Source organism: Carassius carassius, chromosome 23 (assembly GCF_963082965.1).
Source record: "Carassius carassius chromosome 23, fCarCar2.1, whole genome shotgun sequence".
Taxonomy (NCBI): domain Eukaryota; kingdom Metazoa; phylum Chordata; class Actinopteri; order Cypriniformes; family Cyprinidae; genus Carassius; species Carassius carassius.
Window position 1 is genome coordinate 1,441,578 of NC_081777.1, and position 22,905 is coordinate 1,464,482.

At 37.2% G+C, this 22,905-nt stretch overlaps 1 protein-coding gene across 2 annotated transcripts in view; it reads right to left on the minus strand.

The window, feature by feature from the left end:
- Window positions 1-2,047: 2,047 nt before the first annotated feature.
- Window positions 2,048-22,905, minus strand: part of LOC132101189 (inhibitory synaptic factor 1-like) — a 64,763-nt gene continuing 43,905 nt past the window's right edge. For both annotated transcript variants that reach the window (XM_059505919.1, XM_059505918.1), the window contains one exon: window positions 2,048-2,939. In XM_059505919.1, coding sequence (XP_059361902.1) covers window positions 2,199-2,939 — 741 coding nt within the window. In that variant the 3' untranslated portion in view covers window positions 2,048-2,198. The remainder of the gene's footprint in view (window positions 2,940-22,905) is intronic.

Here is a 22,905-nt window from a genome sequence, read left to right on the forward strand (position 1 = left end):
CTAATATATAATTTTGCTCTCGTTTCTCTGTTCCTCCCACTCACAGGATTGTTTGTGCGCTGTGGAGTAAATACCATGAGCTCTAGCAGAGAGGCAGATTTTTGTTAAAGTCCCTCAAAGGCGCGAGACGAGGACTCAGCACGGAAACCCCTCGCAGAGGATCGATCCACTGCACTATTGGCAACATCCCTTTGAATGAAACACAGCACCATTGAGTTCACAATTCCCACTGGGCCCAAGAATAGGGAGACATAACCTTTTGCATCTCGGCATTGTGCGCTGAGATTCAAGTCGTCACCCCCAACGACCTCCACCTCCCGCCGAGAGCAGAGAGGCAAGAGAAGCAGTGTAAATGTCAGAGAGGAAAGCAGGCACTTCAAAATAGGATTTCTTTCTTTTCTTTTTTTTTATCCCTTCCCTCATCCCCCCCAACCAAAGACTCTGAACTGAGGGTGCGATCCTCAAACACTCTGAAAAATCTAAGGAGATTTACCTACCTACCTACCGCCTGTAGAGACTAAGATTTTGAATGTTTCTGAAAGAAGTCTCTTTCTGCTCACCAAGGCTGTGGTTAGCTGTGGCCTAATGATTAGAGAGCTGGACTAGTTACCAGAAGGTTGCAGGTTTGAGTCTCGGTGCTGGCAGGAGTTGTAGGATCGGAGGGAGGGAATGAACAGTGCTCTCTTTAACCCTCAGTACTCATGACTGAAGTGACCTTGAGCGAGGCACTGATGTGTGACGGGTGTGTGTTCACAGTGTGTGTGTGTGTTCACTGCTCCGGGTGTGTGTTCACAGTGTGTGTGTGTTCACTGCTCCGGGTGTGTGTTAATAGTGTGTGTGTGTGTGTGTTCACTGCTCACTGCTGTGTGTGTGCACTTGGATGAGTTAAATGCAGAGCAACAATTCCGAGTATGGGTTACCATACTTGGCAAATGTCACAACTTTCACTTTCACTGTGTTTGTTTGATGGCAAAACAGTAAAAATTTTGAAATATTATTAGAGTTTAAAATAGCTGTTTTCTATGTGAATATCTGTTGAAATGTTGAATGTTCATTATTCATTCCTCCAGTCTTCAGTGTCACATGATCTTCAGAAATCATACAAAATGCTAATTTGCTGCTCGAGAAACATTTCTGATTACTATCAGTGTTGAACACAGTCATGCTTCCTCCACGGTTGTTAAAGTTAATTAAAAAATAAAAATAAAACCATAAAGGCATTTTCATTAATTGGAATAAATTTTAACTAATATATTAGTTTTACTTTATAGTTTTTAATTAACTTTAACAACCTTGGAGGGAGCTCGACTGTTTTCAACATTGATAGTAATCAGAAATGTTTCTTGTTGAAAAAAAAAACTAAAAAACTAAAAAAAAACTTGAATTTGCACTAAAATAATAATAAATGTTTCAAAATATTATAGTATCTCAGTATCTACTAAATAATTAGTATTTATATATATATATTAAAGTAATACTGACTTCATATTTTTGATACAATTATATATATATATATATATATATATATAATATATATTTTAAATAAATGATTATTTATTGATTTATTTATATTAATTTATTAATTCATTTATCCATCCATTCATCCATCCATCCCAAACTTTTAAATCGTAATGTATAATTTCTTCTACAATAAATAAATGAAAAAGTGCGAAAAAAATGTTGCATCAAAGAAATACATTAATTTTTTTAAATATATTACAACTGAAAATGGTTATTTTAAATGTTAGTAATATTTTGCAACGTATTATTGTTTTTTTTAAACTGTATTTTTCAGCAAATAAACACAGCCATGGTGAGCAAAAGAGACTTCTTATAAAATCAAAAAGCACTAGTGTTGGTCTTGTGCGCAAAACAGTGTTTGAACCTTTCCTAACTTCAGCAGTTTTCATATGAACACTTTAAATACCTCAATATCAATAAACCCTAAACAGAATAATGCTGAAAGGAAACCAAGCTCTGATAATATTTGAAATGAGAAAATATCTTCTGAATACGTGCAAGAGTCATAAAATGGCTTTGGCAAGTCTTGAAATTTTCCCATATATAATTTATTGAATGATTCATTTATTTATTTATTTTTATCTATTATCTATGTATTTAATATTAAATAGTATACAGTTCTTTGTAATCCTGTCTCAGTCCGTTGGTGTTTTGTATATGTAAATTCGAGTGTTCTCTCAGAGGTCCTTGTTTTTCTGTTTGGCGGGGACGTAGGGCAGTACAGTCTGAGTGCTCTTATCCGAAACCGTCTGTGTGCTGCTGTTCCGTAGCAGTTTTTTGGGATTGAGAAGACCTTTCCTGGGTAAAGTGTGAGAGCTCATCACTGGCATCTTCACAGGAGAGGGCCCCGCAGACGCCGTTTCTCGACAGTTGTAGACGCCTGGCGGATGTTCAGCGGGCAAACGAGTCAGAGGACTGTGCTCGCTGTCTGTATCTGGGGTCCCACAGTCCCCTTTATCGTCCTCCTCGGCGCCACCATCCTCTTCCTCGTCTTCATCGTCATCGCAGCACAAAGCGTGGTAGAGGATCTTGTCGCTAAAGCGAACACGTTCTCTGGTTTTCTGGCTGTGAGTGGAGCTGGATGCCTCCTCGCTGGAGGAGTCTGGGGTGATGATTAGGGGCCCGTTGGGGATGGGGAGGCCCCCGTTCATCTGTGAGTACACGCTGGCTGTGGACGATGATGGCCTCCCAAGGCCCTCATCCGTCTCCTCTCGCTGTGCTTTCCGGTTGGAGGCCTCTAGGAAGTTGCAGAAGTCCCAGCAGTCGGAGAGCATGTCCTGGCCGAGGAAGTCCAGTCTGAAAGCCTCACCCAAGCCACGCTCGCTGCTCGACGTGCTGCTCGCTGTCGCCACCGTCCAGTCATCAGGCTCCAGGTCGAAGTCGATATCTGATGTGAGTTTGTCGATCTGACCCACCACCTGCATCAGAGAGAGAGACAGATGAAATAATCAGTTTGCCTTCCTCGATCATCAAAGATGCATTAGCATCACCTTGCAGGTCAGTTTAATTTGACTTTGGTCAACTCAGGAGAAACCAAGCAGAGCCCTGAAATGATCCTAGGATCATAATTAATTTTATCAAACTGTTTGCACAAAAAATGGAATTGAGTTTAGAACCATTTGACTTGAAGATTGTCCAACATGATATTCGAAGCGAGTGTCAATATATCAAATTAATAAACTACAATTATTTTTGTGATTCCCAGCATGGGATTTTATGACTTACTCATCAATATATTAAAAGTTGGAAAGATGCAGCACATCAAATTTATCTGCATTCACTGCAAAAAATAAAAATAATAATAAAAATAATAAATAAATATATAAATAAATAAATTTTCTTTTGCAAGTTTTTACACCCATGTTTTAAGTAGTGCTATAATAAAAAGTTTTTGTTAACATAATATATGTGTGTGTACTGTGTATATTTATTATGTATATAAACACGTGTATACACAGTATATATTTTGAAAATGTTTACACGTATTTACATGTATAAATTTCTATCCATATAATTTATATTATATACAAATAATATATTTCATATAAGAACGTGTGTGTGTGTTTATATATGCATAATCAATATACACAGTGGACGCACATATATTATTATAAATCATGATTAATCATTTGATAGCACTACTTAAAGTAATACTAAGTATGTAATTAAGTAAATCAATGCAAAATTAACAAAGAGAATAAGTCAATTGAACTGAACTTGTAAATTTGACCTAAACAGTGTAGCGATAGCAAGCTAGCTTTGAAAGCATAAGATCCCACCCTCCCTGCAAATCACTCTCCAAAGCCACGCCTCCTTTAAACACATGACCCCACACAGCAGAGCAGAGGATAACATGAGCACTGTCAAATTAGCATGTCTCATTCACTGATGAGAAAACATTACAGTACAAAGCGCATATTCTTACAATAATAGTGCCTCAGACCAAGGAATATGCTCCTAGGCCTTCCACAGATTATATAAATATATTTAGACCATTTAGTGATTGCTATCGGGATGAGAAGAGACTTCCATCCTAACATAACAAAACATGCATTTAAACCAAATCACATACCCTGACTTTAAATTGTGGGGTTCGCTTGAATAAAATATTCGAAATAGCTACCCTGTTACACTTTGTAAAACTGCATGTCTACATAGTATCATTAATGAGACCGAACACAGAGAACTCAAGACTTAGTACACAGTACACAATAACAGTGGACCGTTTTCAAGTCTGAATGGATAGACAATGAATTCCAGATATTACAAAACAGCCAGTTACTAAACCTAATAACAAAAGCAACGATAAAAACTTTATTAATCATTCATGCCTTAGTGATCAATGGGAACAACATAACTTTGATCATTTCTCAAAAAATCCTTGTAAACAAACAATTCCCAGTAAATTCTACTTATAAGTTCAAAGTTTAATTTCTACAAGTTCGAATTGAGTACTAATGTAGAATTTATAACTCTTGCCTGGACTACATTATTTGTAGTACATCTGTTTTTCTGAAGTATTTAATCATTTCGATCAGCGTACAGTTCATACAGCAAACAGCATATTATATAGTAAATATCAACTGCTTGTATCTTCACAAAATATATCCGCTCTAATCCACTTATGGGACTATAAAGCATGAAGATATTAAGATCATCAACTTCATTATTTCCTGTAAAGCTGCGTTGCATTGTGTATTGTGAAAAGCATTATATAAATGCATTATACATGATTCTAATAGTTTCAAGAACTGTTTTCTCTTTAATGAAACAATGCACTGCAGGATTGCATGCTATACTACATCTGAATCTATGTTAACCAACATAAGTATTATCCAGGAATCACTGAAAAATGTTGTTACGTGCATTACAGTACACATTAGTTTAATAACAAAGGCAAAACAGTGTTTAAAAACCTTCCAGGAAATTGTGTTCATTTATAAGGCCTAAGATAAAATGTATATTTATTTTTATGTTATGGACACTAACGATAAATGGTATTAAAACTGATATTAAAATTATTTTGTTTAACAGTCTAAACAGATCACACGAATACAAGTGAGTTTACTCATAACACTATTTAGAGATGACCAGTTTGAAAAATGGACATCCATTTGGACATTTGTTTAAGAATATAATATTATGAAATGATTTGTGTTTTTAAATATTACCTTTAAGCGAATATTAGAGGATGGTAAATATAGTTGTTATATAAACACAGGGTAAATGAGGATGTACAATACATATCCAATAATGGCTGATTATACATCAGATATGATGTACAAAACAATTAAACTCTATAAGCTCTAAGCAATACGGTGTTGATATGCTTTCTAAAAAAACTACCCGAATACACTGTACATTTTTTACAATGTTGTTTTGCCAGCCTTTAGTCTCGATAAGATCTGAATGAAGGCTTTTTTGTGGCCTTAAGAAAAACCCGTCACCTTTATTTCTATAGTGCTTTATACAACACAGATTGTTTCAAAACAACTTCACAGTGATAAACAAGGGGAACAATCAATGATGCAAACAGAAGTCAGTTCTGCTGTGAAGCAGCTCTACAAAGACAACAGTAAACAGATATTATTCAGTCGTAATCAGTTCATTGTTGATTCAGATAATAAGGAAGGAATAATAAGGAAATGAGGAGTAATTATCTAAATGTTCTTCAGACCTGCGTAACATGGTGTCTTGGTTTAGGTGTGTTTTTCCTGTCACTGTGTGGCATAAACACAGAAGGATCAGATGAATATGCCCTGCTGGCATGAAGGATTAAAAATCTAATTCATTTATCCAGCACAATGACTCCAAAGGAGCAATTAGGAGCTTTAAATCCCTGATTACACGGCAGCCAAAGCCAGAGGAGGGCCTGTGTTTCCGTGATCTGCTCGCTGATTTAACAGATCAGTTGCCTCAGACACTTTTTCTCATCTCTATCTGCAATCACTGACTGAACGGCTGATACTATATTTAAGCATGCACTGTGAACACAGGTTGTTGAGTTCACTCTGGCGTTTATGGGATACTACTGCTTGACTTCGTTCATTTAATGCATGCTATTTATATCAGGCAGAATTCATTTGTTCTGACTTGACCTACTGTACCTCGCATTGTTTGAGGATGTAGATTTAGAATGAGTGCCACTATATCATCAAATGACAAATATGATGTCCAGGATGAATGAAACCTCTTTAGTGAGAGATGTCAAATGCTATTAGCTCAGGAATAACAATCGGGTTTTAATTGAGTGACGGGTTATTAATGATGACATGAATAATGAGGACCTGGGCTTTTATGCTCTTATGATGTGGGGTTAATGTAAACAGCTTACTGTGAACACTCTTGTAATTCACTTCAACCTTTTCAAGCTTTATGAACAATTATTTTAGGTTCAAGTGGTGTGTGAAAGGAACTGGAAGCAAGCAGAGTATGTCTGTTTTTTAGAGCACACAGTGCCATCTGTTGCTAAAAATTAAGCTGAGAATCGATTCGACAGAGAATCTCAATGCTTTCAGGAAAACACATAATTGAGCAACAAATTAATTTATTGTCCAACCCCTAATGAAGACTGGAGTAATGATGCTGGAAGTTCAGCTTTGATCATAGGAATAAATAATTCAGCAGATATTTACATTGTATTATTATTTCACATTTTTTACAGTATTTTTAAATGCAGCCTTCAATACAAAAAGAAGGACAAATTGTAGTATTTTTGCCTTGTTCTCCAGTATAACTATGCACATATTCTTGAATCTATATATTTACTTTGAATCAATATTATTTTTCGTACTCAACTATATGTTCTCACACACACACACACACACACACACACACACACACACACACACACACACACACACACATACAGTACAGACCAAAAGTTTGGACACACCTTCTCATTCAAAGAGTTTTCTTTATTTTCATGACTATGAAAATTGTAGAGTCACACTGAAGGCATCAAGGGCTATTTGAGCAAGAAGGAGAGTGATGGGGTGCTGCGCCAGATGACCTGAACCCAATCGAGATGGTTTAGGGGTGAGCTGGACCGCAGACAGAAGGCAAAAGGGCCAACAAGTGCTAAGCATCTCTCGGGGAACTCCTTCAAGACTGTTGGAAGACCATTTCAGGTGACTACCTCTTGAAGCTCATCAAGAGAACGCCAAGATTGTGCAAAGCAGTACTCAAAGCAAAAGGTGGCTACTTTGAAGAACCTACAATATGACATATTTTCAGTTGTTTCACACTTTTTTGTTATGTATATAATTCCACATGTGTTAATTCATAGTTTTGATGCCTTCAGTGTGACTCTACAATTTTCATAGTCATGAAAATAAAGAAAACTCTTTGAATGAGAAGGTGTGTCCAAACTTTTGGTCTGTACTGTATGTATATATATATATATATATACTTTCTCCAAGTATTATTACACCTCCTTGGTTTTGAGGCTCTGCACTTTCAATTAAATTCAAGTTTATCTGTATAGCGCTTTTTACAATACAAATCATTACAAAGCAACTTTACAGAAAATTACGTTTCTACAATGTTTAGTTGTAGCTTATTAGTGGTGACTGTCAGTTTGTGTGCATATGACAGGATTTTTCAGAAAAATAATACAAGACGTAGTCAGCCAGACGATGAACATTATTAACAGCAAATTATTATATGATGCAGTCACACTTGTAGCACTTAATTTCTGGTGAGTAAAGCAGGTGTCACTGTCTGGGCAGTGGACTTTCTGTAACTTCTGCGGTTGGGTGTGTGTGCACTGAATGAAGGCTAGAGAAGCTTAACAACACACACTGAGGTGCTGAGGATGGCAGATGAATTGCTGGCCCAAGGTCGGATGAGATAGCTTTGTTTACTAGATTACTCGTCCCGCAAAAGCAGAATTTAATTCAATTAGTGTTTTCCGGATAGTCTGGCACTGTTAAACATGTTTCCCAAACCCCTGTCATCCAAGAGAGGAGCATAATGTTATCAATATTAGGTCCGTTATGACTCATGCCATTTTAAATATTAATCTGAACTGCACCACATCCTCACAGGAACAAGTGCACTGTCAGAAGAACTTATTTTCAATTCCAAATGAAAGGTGAAGTGTGTAATTTCAGAGCCACTGGAGGCACTAGACGTACACTCTTAAAATATAAAGTTTCCTTTTTCCCAGTGACGCCGTAGAAGAACCTTTCGTGATCAGTGATTAAAAGAACCATATCTGTCTTAGTTTGAAGAACATTAAAAAAAATCTAAATAAACTTTTTCCACTATAAAGAATGTTTTGTGCAATGAAGAGATTCCATGGATGTTAAAGGTTCTTAATTAAAGTGACAATAAAGAACATTTATTTCTTAGCGTGTACATTCAAGAAATTGGGTCAAAAAACATGCCCTGTAAAAAATAAATAAATAAATAAACAAATAAATCTTAAGGTTTTGCAGCCTAACCTCAGCCTGACCCGGCAAACCTGCAACAGAACAGATATATATATATATATATATGGTCTATTTGAAACATATCTATACAAAACAAATAAACAAACAAAAATATATATCCATATATAATAGCAATATGCAAAGCAATATGAACACATTTCTTCTTATATCAATCTTGTGCAAAAAACAAACAAACAAACCTTACACACGAAATAACAACGTTTATTCAACGTTTATTCACCTTATACAGTCTGACGTAAAGCAAGCTCAATCTAATCACCTCATTTCATTTAGTTAGTTTCACTGCTGGGTTTTAAAGAGCATAGATTGGACCAGTGTTGCTGTTTCGGGCAACATTTATCTACAATTAACTGCGGCAGGAGAAAGTATTTTAACATTGCAAAAAATACACACTTCACCCTCCTACCTCCCCCCTCGAACCAAACATAAACTGCTAACAGAAACAGAAAACAGCTAATTTCGCTCATAATGTCTGTTGTGCTGCGTAATCATCAGCCGCCGCCTCCATTCCCATGGCTCTCTCTGGAGCAGGCGTTCCTCGGGGTAAACAAAATCATTCAAATGAGCTCATTTAGGCAATGCCCTCACTCCACTATGGCTCCTGAAGCAATTTAACTAGATCGCAGCGCAAGATTAAAGGGTCTGCGCAAACCTTCTGGGTCACAGATGGGCTCGACGCAGCTACAGTGAACAGTAATCCTTGCACCTTTTCTCCGAGATGCAGAGAGAGTGAGTGGGCTACGGAGTAAATTATTGGGTAAGCAGATTGCTTAAGTGTAAAGGATGAATGAACACATCAGGAAGAATCATTAGCGTTGGGACACATTGTGTTTTAACTGGAAGGAGCACAATGAGAACCTGTAAAAGGAATTACAGTCTATAGGGTAAAACTCACATCCTTTTGTCGGCCTCGGCCATCATAATGGCAAAGATTGCAGCTGGATTTTTCAGTTCGGAAAAGATTTGTCTTCCCACTCAGATGCTTTCAGCTGATGCTCGTCTCACTGGAGTTAAATTATACACCAGCAGCAGCTCAAGGAAAACAGCACATTGTGGTCGAGGAGGGCGAGACAGACACAAAGCCTGCATTGTGGAACGATTATATCTGGTAGCACAACACCAAACAGGCCTTTCAAAGCTACTTTTCTCAAAAAGTGTGAAAATGTATCATTAATATATTAATAGTTACAGTTTCGATACAATTCGGTCAGTTACATTGTGCATTAGTGGTCATTTTCACTAACTCTTTCAGAAGACCAGTAGGTGGCAACTCTCTCTGAATCTTTCAATCCAATGATTTGTTCAAATAAAAACACACGGAACATGTGACTGTGTTTATGACTCATAGTTGAGTCATTGAATCAATCATTCAAGTGTTCTTTTTTTTTTATAATAACACGTATTCCTTCTGGAATTAGACTCAGAGATGTGTTTCAATTAGGTTATACTGTAATATACTGATGTGTAAAAAAAAAGGAATAAAGTAATAGCACAGTACTCATAATAATAATTAATAATTAATAATAATAATAATAATAAATACATAATTAAATGAATATTTTTTTCTTTCTTTAATAAACTGTGTGAGTTTACTGATAAATTGCAATATATATTGAGATGAGGTTAGCCTGTATAGGATAATGCATCATCAAATATACGGTACTATTAAGTGCACCCAATTATGGGTTATGAAAGGTTCATATTTTGGTTTTTGGAGTCCCCTAACAATAGGTTGACATGCATGCAATGTTAAAAAAAAAAAAACTTTCATTGTCATAATATGCATTCATTTTAACTTTATTTGCTCAACGACTCCCAAACGATTCGCTCAACAATTAATTTTCGGAATTCCTCCTTTGCACGATGCTAATCTGCAGTGATTGGTCCCTTTTTAATTTCATCATGCCCGTGATGCCCGGTAAAGCAGCATTTTTGAGCGCAGTGCTGCTTTGTGTGCAGCGTTACCGGGGAAACCACTATTTTACCACTCCAAAGTGGCACCTAGTGGCAAAGAATGAATTTGGACTGATTTTATCTCAAAATGGTTCACATATTTTTCACAGCTGCTCACAGAACTTGTTGCAAATGTTGATGTTTTGATAAAAACCATGAATAAAAGCATAACCCTTTGATAGACTGTTGAGTTTTAGCGACCACTATTGTCAGAAAAAAATTAAAATAAATCCTTGTAGAAAATTCTTATAGATCAACCCAGCTGTAATCACCTGCTGGTATTCAGAAAAATAGTAATCTTGCTTGTGTGATACTGTGCAAATATCTTGTCTAGAAATAGCAGCTTCAGTATAACGTGTACAGTATACTGAGTGTAGCATTTAGGTATTTCAGTGCTTGGAATGTTATTTCTATTTCTATCCTCAGTGATTTGAGCGGTAATTGCAGTCGGTGCGGAGCAGGTAACGGTGGAAGAGGTTAGCAATCCTGAGAGTGACAGCTGACTCTCTGCCAAAGCCTCCTGCAAAATGTCATCTGTGGCGCTGATCCGTGAATAACACGCACTGGAAAGGCGATGCAAAGCAACTCTGTGTGGAGTACAGACAGAAATACACATGCTGCTGCTGCTGCTTCATGTGTTTCAGCTGAACCCTGTACTGCACAGAGGTCACCTACATTTATGTTAAACATATTCGCTGCGTTAGAATCCTGTGCGCAATTTAACTGATCCTTTGCTGATTTCGTACATATGAATATATTAAATTGATTATAAGCATGCAAATTAAATGATGAATAATAAATATGTACACTACTGGTCAAACATTAGGAATAGTTTTTTTTTTTTTGAAAGAAGTCTCTCATGCTCAGCAAGGCTACATTTTTCTGATCAGAAATACAGACAGTAATATTTTGAAATATGTTTTTACAATATAATATATAACTTATCTATGTGAATATATGATCAAATGTGATTTATTCCTGTGATGCACAGCTATATTTTCAGCATCATTCCTCCAGTCTTCAGTGTCACATGATCTTCAGAAATCAGAATAATATGATGATTTACTGCTCGAGAAACATTTCTGATTATTATCAATGTTGAAAACAGTTGTGTTGCTCAATAGGTTTGTGGAAACAGAAAATGGTATTTTTCTGAACGTTCAATTCACCAAAGAATCTTGAAAAATGCATCATGCTTTTCACGAAATTAGTACATTTAATGATGCAGCGTTCAGCTCCACAATAACACTGCTGTCCTATTACAACTTCTGCTGAATCCTGATATCCCGTGCAGTGATGATTGTGGGCATTTATAAACCTCTTCAACAAAAAGACTAAACAAGATGAGTGTTTGTTTTCATGCTTTCTTTGTCTCAAACAACCAGTGCCATCAGGCTACTTTATATAACAGCATACAGACCAAAAGAAATAATTTCCATCAACTCAAAATAACTATTGGAAACAAGTTTGTCAGGGAAACTTTTCAGGCCCCTGAATGATCCATTATATAATAACCAGCCTCTGGCATGAATTTCCCCAAGAATCTGATTGAAATGTGAGCAGTAGGGTAACAGAGAGCTATTAAAACAGCCTTTCCATAGTTAGAGGCCGAATGTGATGATTAGGAACTGCAAACAATTACTGCAACAGTGTCACATGCTGATTTCAAAGTGAACCGTTGGTAAATATTTCCTTAATGTTTTTCGCTCATGTGGCGTTTGAGATTTCCAGGCACACAGCAATCTATTCATCGTCCTCTCTGTTTAGTGCTCTAGTTTGGACAGCACACGGGATGTCATCCTGCTCCCTACTTTCTATTTCGTTCTGCTGCTGCTTGAGTCATTGTCGTCTTTATTATTAAGAAATTTACTTATGAAAAAAAAAAAAAAAACATTACGCAAAAGCTCCAGATATTCAGTTGAGCTGATACTAACAATTAAATATAATTATTATATGAAAAGGGATTTATCTGAATAATAATAAGAATATATATATATATACACATATATATAATGACATTTAGTTGCCAACAGAAAAAAATGTTTCTTACAAACCTAGGAAATTAAGTCAAATGTACCATTTGTTTACAGTTACAGTTAGCTTTTCTATATGTTTTTCACTTGCTTTTAAGTGCATCAAACCTATATGCCTTTATAGATGTATAGTGTCACCCAATCAGACTGTATTGTAGCTGGGGATTTCAGTCAGAGCTTGTCTGAGTCTACAGGAGTAAGTTATCAGTGATACTGTGCATGAAAAGAAATCAAATCTTGTGTCAGTAAGATTTCATGTTTCTTTGTGAGACAGACCTCCGAGGTCTAACGAATGATCTGGGTCGCGCAGACCTGACTGGTTAGATGTGTCACTCATCCCGTGCTGTGGGTGTGAAGTGTGGCTTTGAAGTGCTCCCCCCGACCGTTAGCGGCTAATTATCCCGTCATACATGCGAGCAAGGGCTCTGGCGTGCATTAAGCACACAACACCCTCCTTTTTATCTATACTCCGAAATAATACTTCAAGCAGACCTTAGCACATGCTGCACATGAGTGGGGTGATGAGGCTCCCAACAGCTGGATAATCTGAAGCAGCATAGAATAACAGCTTTATAATGGGTGTCAGTCAATGGTGGCGAGTCTTGTGATCCGCGTTCATACATTCCTCTGCTCCTAATCGCAGCGGAATTGTCAAAAGCGATCATAATTTTCCCTCTCTTCTTCCAGAGGCTCAGCTGGCCGCAGTCATTTCAAACTCTGCTGATGAATTATGTGGGCCACGGTTGTAGATATGCTTAGGCTATCTTTAGATATAGGCTTGGCTAACTTGGGATGTGGGTTTGCTGGTTAATAATGGCTCTGTGAGCGATGCTGTGATACTGACTGGGCCGCTCTCTGGAGCTCTTTTACGTAACTCACTGAATGCATTACCTCAGGCATACAGCCAGTCAGAAGTTAGAACCAGATATCAGCACATATTCATCACCATTTCAAATAGGGTTAATTTAGTTTAATTAATGTAATCTTGCCGTGTTATTACCAGGTGGCTAGCACAGGTTCTTTAGGCTATATATGAATTATTCATTGCAAACAAGTCACACATGAATTATTAAACATACAAATCACTTACATCAATGTCCTGGAGTACTGCCAGTCATTTGAAATGAAATAATCACACTTTTGCATTTCTGACAGGATCATATTATGAATGTGTTACAAATGTGTTATAAATGTACTGTATATAAAAATAAAGTGCTTATGTAACGATAACACATCTATGCAACCTGTCCTCCAACCAATACGCTTGTATAGGTCGTTTGTCCAAATCCCTGAAATACGACCCATCAGAGGGTATACTACAATTGCGCCCAAATCGGCAAAAGGTTGTTTTCATATTAATGTTTTGTACTCTTTTATTTGCCCTCTGGTTTGCGTTTTGTGTAGCTCAGTTAGTAGATATTGCGTTATACCTTGATATGTAATCACGCTATCATGGATTCGATCCCAGGGAACGGATATGCACAAAAATGTATATGCTCAATAAATCATAATTTAGCATGATTTCTGTGAGGGTTAGGTTTAGGGATGGGGTTAGGTGTGGTCATTCGAACGAATAAGCCACCTAGTAAAATATGTAGGAAATACTGTGAGATCGGTGTAAAACGCCCACACATTGCATTTAAATAAACGTGCGTTTTGATTGGTAATGACGTTATACGTCAATTCATGACGACAGACGTAACGCGATACTGTCATTATTTTTACGCCCGCTAGAGGGCGCTTAACTTTAAAATGTAAATATAGGTGGTAATAAATACTTGCACAAACGACCTATATGGTAGTTTTTTGTTGGAGGACAGGCTACATCTATGATGACTACAGTATCTAACATATCTTTTTTTCTGTCCCCATATACTGCCAGCTAGAGACTGTCACCTGCCTACATCAACAAGTGTATTGATGATGTAACGGTCACAAAAAACATCACTGTCCAGGCCAACCAGAAGCCATGAATGACAGTGGAGGACATGGAGGACACGGAATGCTCCCTTCAGAGCTGGAGGTGAAGTGGGCCTGAGAACACCCACGGCCAACCTGTCCCGCGGCATCAGAGAGTCTAAGAGACAGCCCTCCGGGAGGATCGACTGATGATGCCATCTCCACTGCCGTCCACTCAGCACTCACACATCTGGACAAAAAGGACTCATATGTCAGAACGCTGTTCATAGACTCAGCATTCAACACAATCATCCCTCAACAGCTCATTTATAAACTGATCCAGCTGGGGCTCAACACTTTGCTGTGCATCTGGCTGTTGGACATTCTGACTGGAAGACCTCAAGCAGTACGGGTCGGCAACAACACATCCAGCACCATAACAATGAACACTGGGGCCCCCCAAGGATGTGTGCTGAGCCCCCCCCTCCCCTTCACTTTGCTGAGCCACGACTGCACATCGTCACACAGCTCCAACCTCTTCATTAAGTTTGCAGATGACACGACTGTGGTGGGTCTCATTAGCAACAAAGATGATAGAAACTACAGGAGCGAGGTGAGCCGCCTGGCCGGATGGTGCAGTGACAACAATCTCTCTCTGAACATGGAGAAGATGAAGGAGATTGTTGTTGACTTCAAGAGAGCACACACTCAGCACGTTCTTCTGACCATCAACGGTGTGACTGGGGAGAGAGTGAGCAGCACCAAGTTCCTGGGTGTGCACATCACAGAGGACCTCTCCTGGACTGAAAACACAGCAGCACTGGCCAAGAAATCACAACAGCGTCTTTACTTCCTCCGCAAACTGAGGAGAGCCAGAGCCCCGGCCCCCATCATGTACACCTTCTACAGAGGCACCATCGAGAGCATCCTGTCGAGCTGCATCACTGTGTGGTATGGCGCAGTGCATCTGTATGCACTGGGGTCTGAGAGTAAGGGGCCGTTCACAAATCGCGTCTTTTGCGCGCTCAAGTTCGTTATTTCCAATGTAGGCGTGTGGAATGCGCGCTCATAATGGAAGCGACGCGGTCGCGACGCGCACGCACGATTTTTTCCAGGCGCGTCCACACCGCATCGAGTTAAAAACCTCTCAACTTTTCAGAATGCCGCAAGTGCATCATGGGTCATGTGACAAGAACTAACCAATCAGCTTCATCCTTTGCCATAACAACGCTGAAAGCTCAGCCATTATGAAGGAACAGCTGATCATAACTGTATATGGATTGCCATTTTGAAATAAATTTAGTAGCAGAGCTTCTGCATGCGATTTTTAATGCTGCAAATCCATTTATCCTTTCCTGAAATGTCCCGGTCTTCATGGAAAGAGCACGTCATGATTGCTTAGCAACAGCAGACGTTTCAGGAGCGCAACTTCCCGAGCGCTATGGAAAGAAGGAGAAAGCGACGCGCCTAGCGTTTTCCACGCATTTTAGGCGCGACATGTGAATGACCCCTAACGCAATTTCGATTCTCTCTATGTATATACAGTACATGTGGAAGAATTGACAATAAAGTAGACTTGACTTGACACACCTGTATTATGCCCTTTTTGACAATATGTAATATAAGTCTCTGATCTCCTCAGAATATGTCTAAATCTGTTTTTTGTGCCTGTCTCTTTAAATGCTTATGTGCTGCTGCTCCCCGCCCCTACTCTAGAATAGAGCTGTGTTATTACAGCTCATATCTGGTTCTGATTATCATGTTTATCGCATTATAATATTGCATTTTAAACCATACAAACTTCTGATATACGGTTTTCTAAGCATAAATGTATAGAAAGTGGCTGTCACAGCATGTAAGTACTAAGCTAAGTTCACAACTTTACGGTAAAAACACACATGAGTTACAAAAACAGTGGGTTATGTCCGTGAAGGTAAACAGCTGGGAAATAAATTGTTAGTTTATATTAGATCTGTGTGGCAGCAGCAATATACAGTAAATAAATCCACTCCTTGTCTCCTCTGAGGCTGGGACTCTAAATAGTGTTCTGTACTCAACTGTGAAGCCAAAGACAGAACAGTTAGTGTGTTTTGCTCTGACTTTAGTAATGGCATTAGAACCAGTACACTGTTGTTGCTTGCAAAATCAAAATGACGGCGCCATGGGTGGAAATTTATAGATTAGGTGGTAATTTTTTTCACCGGTGACGTGATTATAGCTTTTACAACCTGGAAAAGTTAGATTTTCATGATATTTCACAAGCGTGGTACTCCACTAAAGATCTATTGCCAGTGGAGAACACCTTCACCTATTGAAGTCTGCCCAGACAACCGCATTTATACTTATATTTCATTTATACTGTTAACATTAAAGTTTGTTAAAGTTTTGTACCAAGAGGAACACAATTTGTAAGTATAAGTTGAAGTGTTATAAGGTAACACTATAGAACATTGTTCACTTTATGTGTAAAGGTAAATTTCAGTTTGTGAGATAATTTAAATTTAAAGACAGGGAAGAGGAAAACTAGAGCTTTATAGTTAAAAGCAATCTGTAGAAGCAGAAAAGACTGACACGGGTTGCATTAATCCATTTACTGGTATATTTTTTTGTATTTCTTTACTTTTGTTGTTTTGACTTTATTTGTAAAATCTACAGCATTAATATTATTTGCCTACTTGAATTTCAATACATTTCTTAAGTCACTCACTTAACTGTGTAGTGGGTTATGTTTCGTTGCTGTGGTTGAATTTAAAGGGTACATAAAGTGAACCTAAGTAAAATATAATTAATTTAATAACACATTTTATTTTATAACATAATTTCCCTCAGAAACAGCTAGATAAAAGGATCAATTAGAATTTTTAACTCAGGCTCTTATCATGTCCAGCAGTAAAGTGATAAGGGGCTACAATTGTACATATTTATTAAATCTTTCTTATTTCTTATAAAGCCCTGAATGGTTTAGCACCTCAGTTTTTGAACAAGCTCTTGTTACATTATAGTCATCCATGTCCACTGCTTTCTCAAAACTCAGGTAATTTGATAATACCTAGAATATCAAAATCAACTGCGGGCACCAGATCCTTTTCCTATTTGGCGCCTAAACTCTGGAATAACCTACCTAACATTGTTCGGGAGGCAGACACACTCTTGCAGTTTAAATCTAGATTAAAGACCCATCTCTTTAACCTGGCTTACACATAACATACTAATATGCTTTTATTATCCAAATCCGTTAAAGGATTTTTAGGCTGCATTAATTAGGAAAACTGGAACCGGGAAAACTTCCCATAACACCCGATGTACTTGCTACATCATTAGAAGAATGGCATCTACGCTAATATTTGTCTGTTTCTCTTTTGTTCCGAGGTCACCGTAGCCACCAGATCCAGTCTGTATCCAGATCAGAGGGTCACTGCAGTCACCCGGATCCAGTACGTATCCAGACCAGATGGTGGATCAGCACCTAGAAAGGACCTCTACATCCCTGAAAGACAGCGGAGACCAGGACAACTAGAGCCCCAGATACAGATCCCCTGTAAAGACCTTGTCTCAGAGGAGCACCAGGACAAGACCACAGGAAACAGATGATTCTTCTGCACAATCTGACTTTGCTGCAGTCTGGAATTGAACTACTGGTTTCGTCTGGTCAGAGGAGAACTGGCCCCCCAACTGAGCCTGGTTTCTCCCAAGGTTTTTTTCTCCATTCTGTCACCGATGGAGTTTCGGTTCCTTGCTGCTGTCGCCTCTGGCTTGCTTAGTTGGGGACACTTATTTTCCAGCTATCGTCGACTCGATAATATATAATTTATATATAAATAATAATAAGCATGCACTGTTATACATGTTATAAAGCTATTATTATTATTATTTTTTTTTTTTATCTATTACATAATATAGAGATAAAACACATACCAGCATCTAACATACCTCTATTTTAGTTCCTGTGTATTGTCTGTCACTCATAATGAAGCATGCACTCTACTTCTGAAGCTTTGACATGATAAAGTAGTTATGTTATACATGTGTTCAAAATGTCTTATAAGTAGTAAACTTGCTGAAACAGAACTGAAACCTCTACTATGAAGATTATGTAACATAACTATCTTTCTGTCTCTATAAATGGTGCATTTAGGTGCATAGGATGATGTTCATGGTGCCCGAGTCACGGGTTGTTTCGAATTGAGCAAAGTCTCTGAGAAGAATATGTAGAGATACTCTCAACGAGGACCTGAAACAAGATGTATAAAGCTGCTTTTCTGCAATAGACTAAATGTTTGCTCTTTCCTCTGCCCGATGCCTTGCTTTTTACAGAGAGAAACATTCTAACACATCAATTCTGATAGCATGTTCACCATTGGTAAAGACTGAGACAATGTGCAGAACTACTAATTAATGAATCAGAAGGTATACAAAATGAATCAGCTCTGCCCACAAAAACAACCATCTTAGACACATTTGCCTTCAATGATAATAACAGAAGCCTTGCTAAAGAAATATTTACACAAAGAAAACTGCAGCGAACCCACAGCCTGACTTTGAATTTAGGAGTTTTCTTCCCTTTAAGACATCTTAATGTACTGTCAGCGTGTGCTGTAGTTTCTTCCTCACATTGAACCTCAGGATTATATAATGAAGTCATTTCATCAGTGAAGCATGTGATCTCGGAACAGATTCTGAGCATGCACTCGATTGGTTGAAGCATTTTCTTATGGCAGTCTTTAGAGAAAGAGCAGAGTAAGCTGAATTGCATTCTCATCACGTAACTGATGTTCTCTGGATTTTCCGAATGATTTTCTAATACTTAAATTTGAATATTTTTCACATTGCGACTTCATGACGCAGTTTGCAATATACTTCATTCTCTGTAACTACCACTTTTCATAAACGACTTTTCTCATCACTTTGATGAAACAGTGGGGAGTTTATTTAGACTACCTGATGGTGGCTTAAAGAGAGTAATTTGTACGTTATAATGGTGAAACCTACTGCCTACTCTCAGTGGCTGACAGTATAATTGGTTTTAAGACAGGGAAGCACATTCGAAAAGACATAATAGAAGCGTATTAGTCACTAATTAAGTCACATGCATTTTCTCTTCCCTTGACACATTCATCATCCTTTCAATCCCTTCATGTGTTACTCAGCATGTAAGTGTGAAGCTGTGTTTATACGTGCATGTTTGACAGAGAGAGAAATGCACACAAAAGGGTGCATGGGTAGTAATTAACTCTCAGCAGATATAACCTGGATGACACACTGGAAATGGCCAACAAATTGCAAACTGTTATGCCAACTGAGCTATTGAAAGTCTGATTTTCACACCACATTTCTGGAGGTAAAGAAATTAAAGGTGCTTTAAGCGATGTCAGTCATTTTTTCTAAACATCTGAGGCTAAAATAGACCAAACACTGCAGAGTCATCATCAAATACATAAATGGAAGGGAGTTTTCTCATTGGCAAAAAACAAAAACAAAACAACAACAACAACAAAGAAAATCTTTACAAAACAAATCCTTGCAATATTTGAATGAATTATATTTGTATATGTATCACCTATTATACCAATATTTGAAGCCTTTTCAAAAGTGATTGCCTGAGAGCAACATTTCACACTGAGGATAAAAAAATAAATAAATAAATAAATAAATAAATGACAAAGTAAGTGTTACATTAAATCAAATAAACATCAAATAAAATGTCAGCTATTTTCCAAGGCAACATATCCAATTCTCATTTACTTTAACTTGATGAACTAAACTAGCAGCAACAAAATAAACTATATAAATAATTGTTTATATAAACTATATAGGCATATTTAAAATAACCAGAAACTATATATATATATATATATATATATATATATATATATATTCTCATTCAAAATAAACAACAAAACTGTAATAGTAAAAACAAAAAACAAAAAAAAAAGATAATTCATGACACTACTTAATTCAATGATGCTAAAACAACACTAGAGTGAAAACATGTTGAATATGATGATCAGGGTAAACTAACTTCTGGTAAACATGTATATTATTTAGCGTATGTAATGCTCAGTGGTAGAGCATTACGTTAGCAGTGCAAAAGGCTGTGGGTTCAATTCCCAGGGAACACACATACTGGTAAAAAATGAATAAAATAAAATGTAAAGCCTGAATGCATTGTAAGTGGCTTTGGAAAAAAGTGTCTGCTAAATGCATACAAATTAATAATAAAAAAGTATATGTTTATCCTTTTCAAACTAATCTTCATACATTGTGTCATTCTCTTCAGCATTAATGAATGTTTGCATATTTACAAAGCTAAGCAGATCATACTAGAATCAATTACATGCACGACGACGTGATAATTAATGAAATAATCTTGCAGATCCAGGTGTGAATCTCAAGACACCCATCAAAACCACAGTAACCGATAACATGAGCATCAGCTTGAGATCATATTGCAGTTGCTGTTTGTTTTTATCCAGCCGTGGATAGAAGGTTTTGCCGTGCTTGTCATTTTCTTAACCTGAGATGTTTGGATGCTTCCTGTTTTATCTCTGCAGTTTCCAGCCAGCCAGTATTTTCCTAGACTGTGGTTTGCCCTTCGTCACTCACAAGGCAAAATCAGGGCTTGAAATAGCATGGGGCTGGAGACTGTGAGGAGGACTCTCTAGTCTTATTCATAGACTCTCGTTCTGTCTGTGATACAGGCCATCAGATCGATGTTTCTCTGGCCCACACTGCATCTGTTTAAATAGCATCCCCTTTCTCATTTCACGAATCCCATATATCATTACCCAACAAATGAAACTCGCTTTACCATACTGAAGTGAAAATTCCAGCATTCTGGATAAAGAAAAAGATTTTTTTTTCTTCTCTCGGATTTCTGCTTTTATACAGCATGAAGCTTAGCAGCAGCAGATCTATTTCCATTTCTCCATTCTTTTTGTTTTGGATTTTCCAAGCTATCGTCAGAATTACCTTGACACAGCCAGGAACGGTTTACAATCAGTGATGCGGTGATTTGATGGAGGGCATGGCAGGACCTGTGGTGAAACAGTGACTCGATTGCCTGAACTGAGAAACATGAGCCACGCTGTTCAGTCTGCTTAATCAAGAGAACAAAGCCTTTTGATTTTGTGTATTAGTATTCAGATAAATCACAGGGGGTGTAGTGATTTAAAATCAGCTGGGCTGTGGAACAATATTCGCACTTTATGTTTTATGAATTTCTATGCATTTTTGGAAGGATGTTAAATGACTTAAGGAGGCAGTTTAAAGGATTCTTCACTCTCAAGATGGCTTTTTTTCTTCCCTAAAAGTCACTGGGTATTAAAATCATATGCATATTTATGCATATTTTGCTATGAGGTGAATAAAAAATATTGCAATATTGTTATGTTGGGTTTTCAGTGTCACAATACAATTGAACTAGTGTAATGGTAAAAGCAGTAAAAAAAAAAACCTAAAAAAAAAAACACTGGATTCAAGATAATAAACATGTTCCTGCCTAAATGTGACCCCAGAGCACAAAACCAGCCATAATTATCTGGTGTATATTTGTAGCAATAGACAACAATACATTGTATGGGTCACAATTATAGATTTTTACATTTTTTGATTATGCCAAAAATCATTAGGATATTAAGTAAAGATCATGTTCAATGAAGATATTTAGTAAATGTTCTACTGTAAATATATCAAAACTTCATTTCTGATTAGTAATATGCATTGCTAAGAAGTTCATTTGAACAACTTTAAAGATTGTTTTCTCAATATTTAGATTTTTTTTGCTCCCTCAGATTCCAGATTTTCAAATAGTTGCATCTCAGACAAATATTGTCCTCCTAACAAACCACACATCAACTGGTTTTGTGGTCCAGGGTCACAAATATAATAACACAAATATAAATGTATGTTCATACTGTACTGTAATAAATTAAAATGAACCTGTTCCTGCTAAAACTGTTGTGAGCTGCTGCTATTTGTAGTTTCAAGCCATATTTACTGAAAACACATCTATTATTGGATTGCTTTTAATAACTGATGCAATTTGCAACAGTGCTTCTCTGGAGGTTCAGAAATACGGATTTAACAGCCTCAAAGTTAATTATTTCTTCAGTCAGAAGATACAGCTGGTGAGTATTGAGAATACATACTCGTACTTGACAATCTACATCAATCTATAAGATGGACCTCATGAAGGGTGACTAAAGTCTTACACAAACACAAATATTCGCTCTTAAACCCAGCATATAGCAATTTATTTATTTATTTATTTGGGGGGTTAAAAATACTGTATATTAAATATATGTTGTAAACAATGAGGTTATGTAATGACAGACTATATATATTTTTTAGTGTGTACCAAAATATATGACACATTACAATTATACAATCGGAACCAACACTGAATCAGCTTTTAGAGCTGCTTTACAGACGTTTCTGGGCTCTCTTCATAGTTGAGTTTCCAGAATATAATCTATAATTGTCCTGTTTCTCACTGTGAAGCTGCTTTGACACGTCTGTATTGTAAAAAGCACTACAGAAATAAA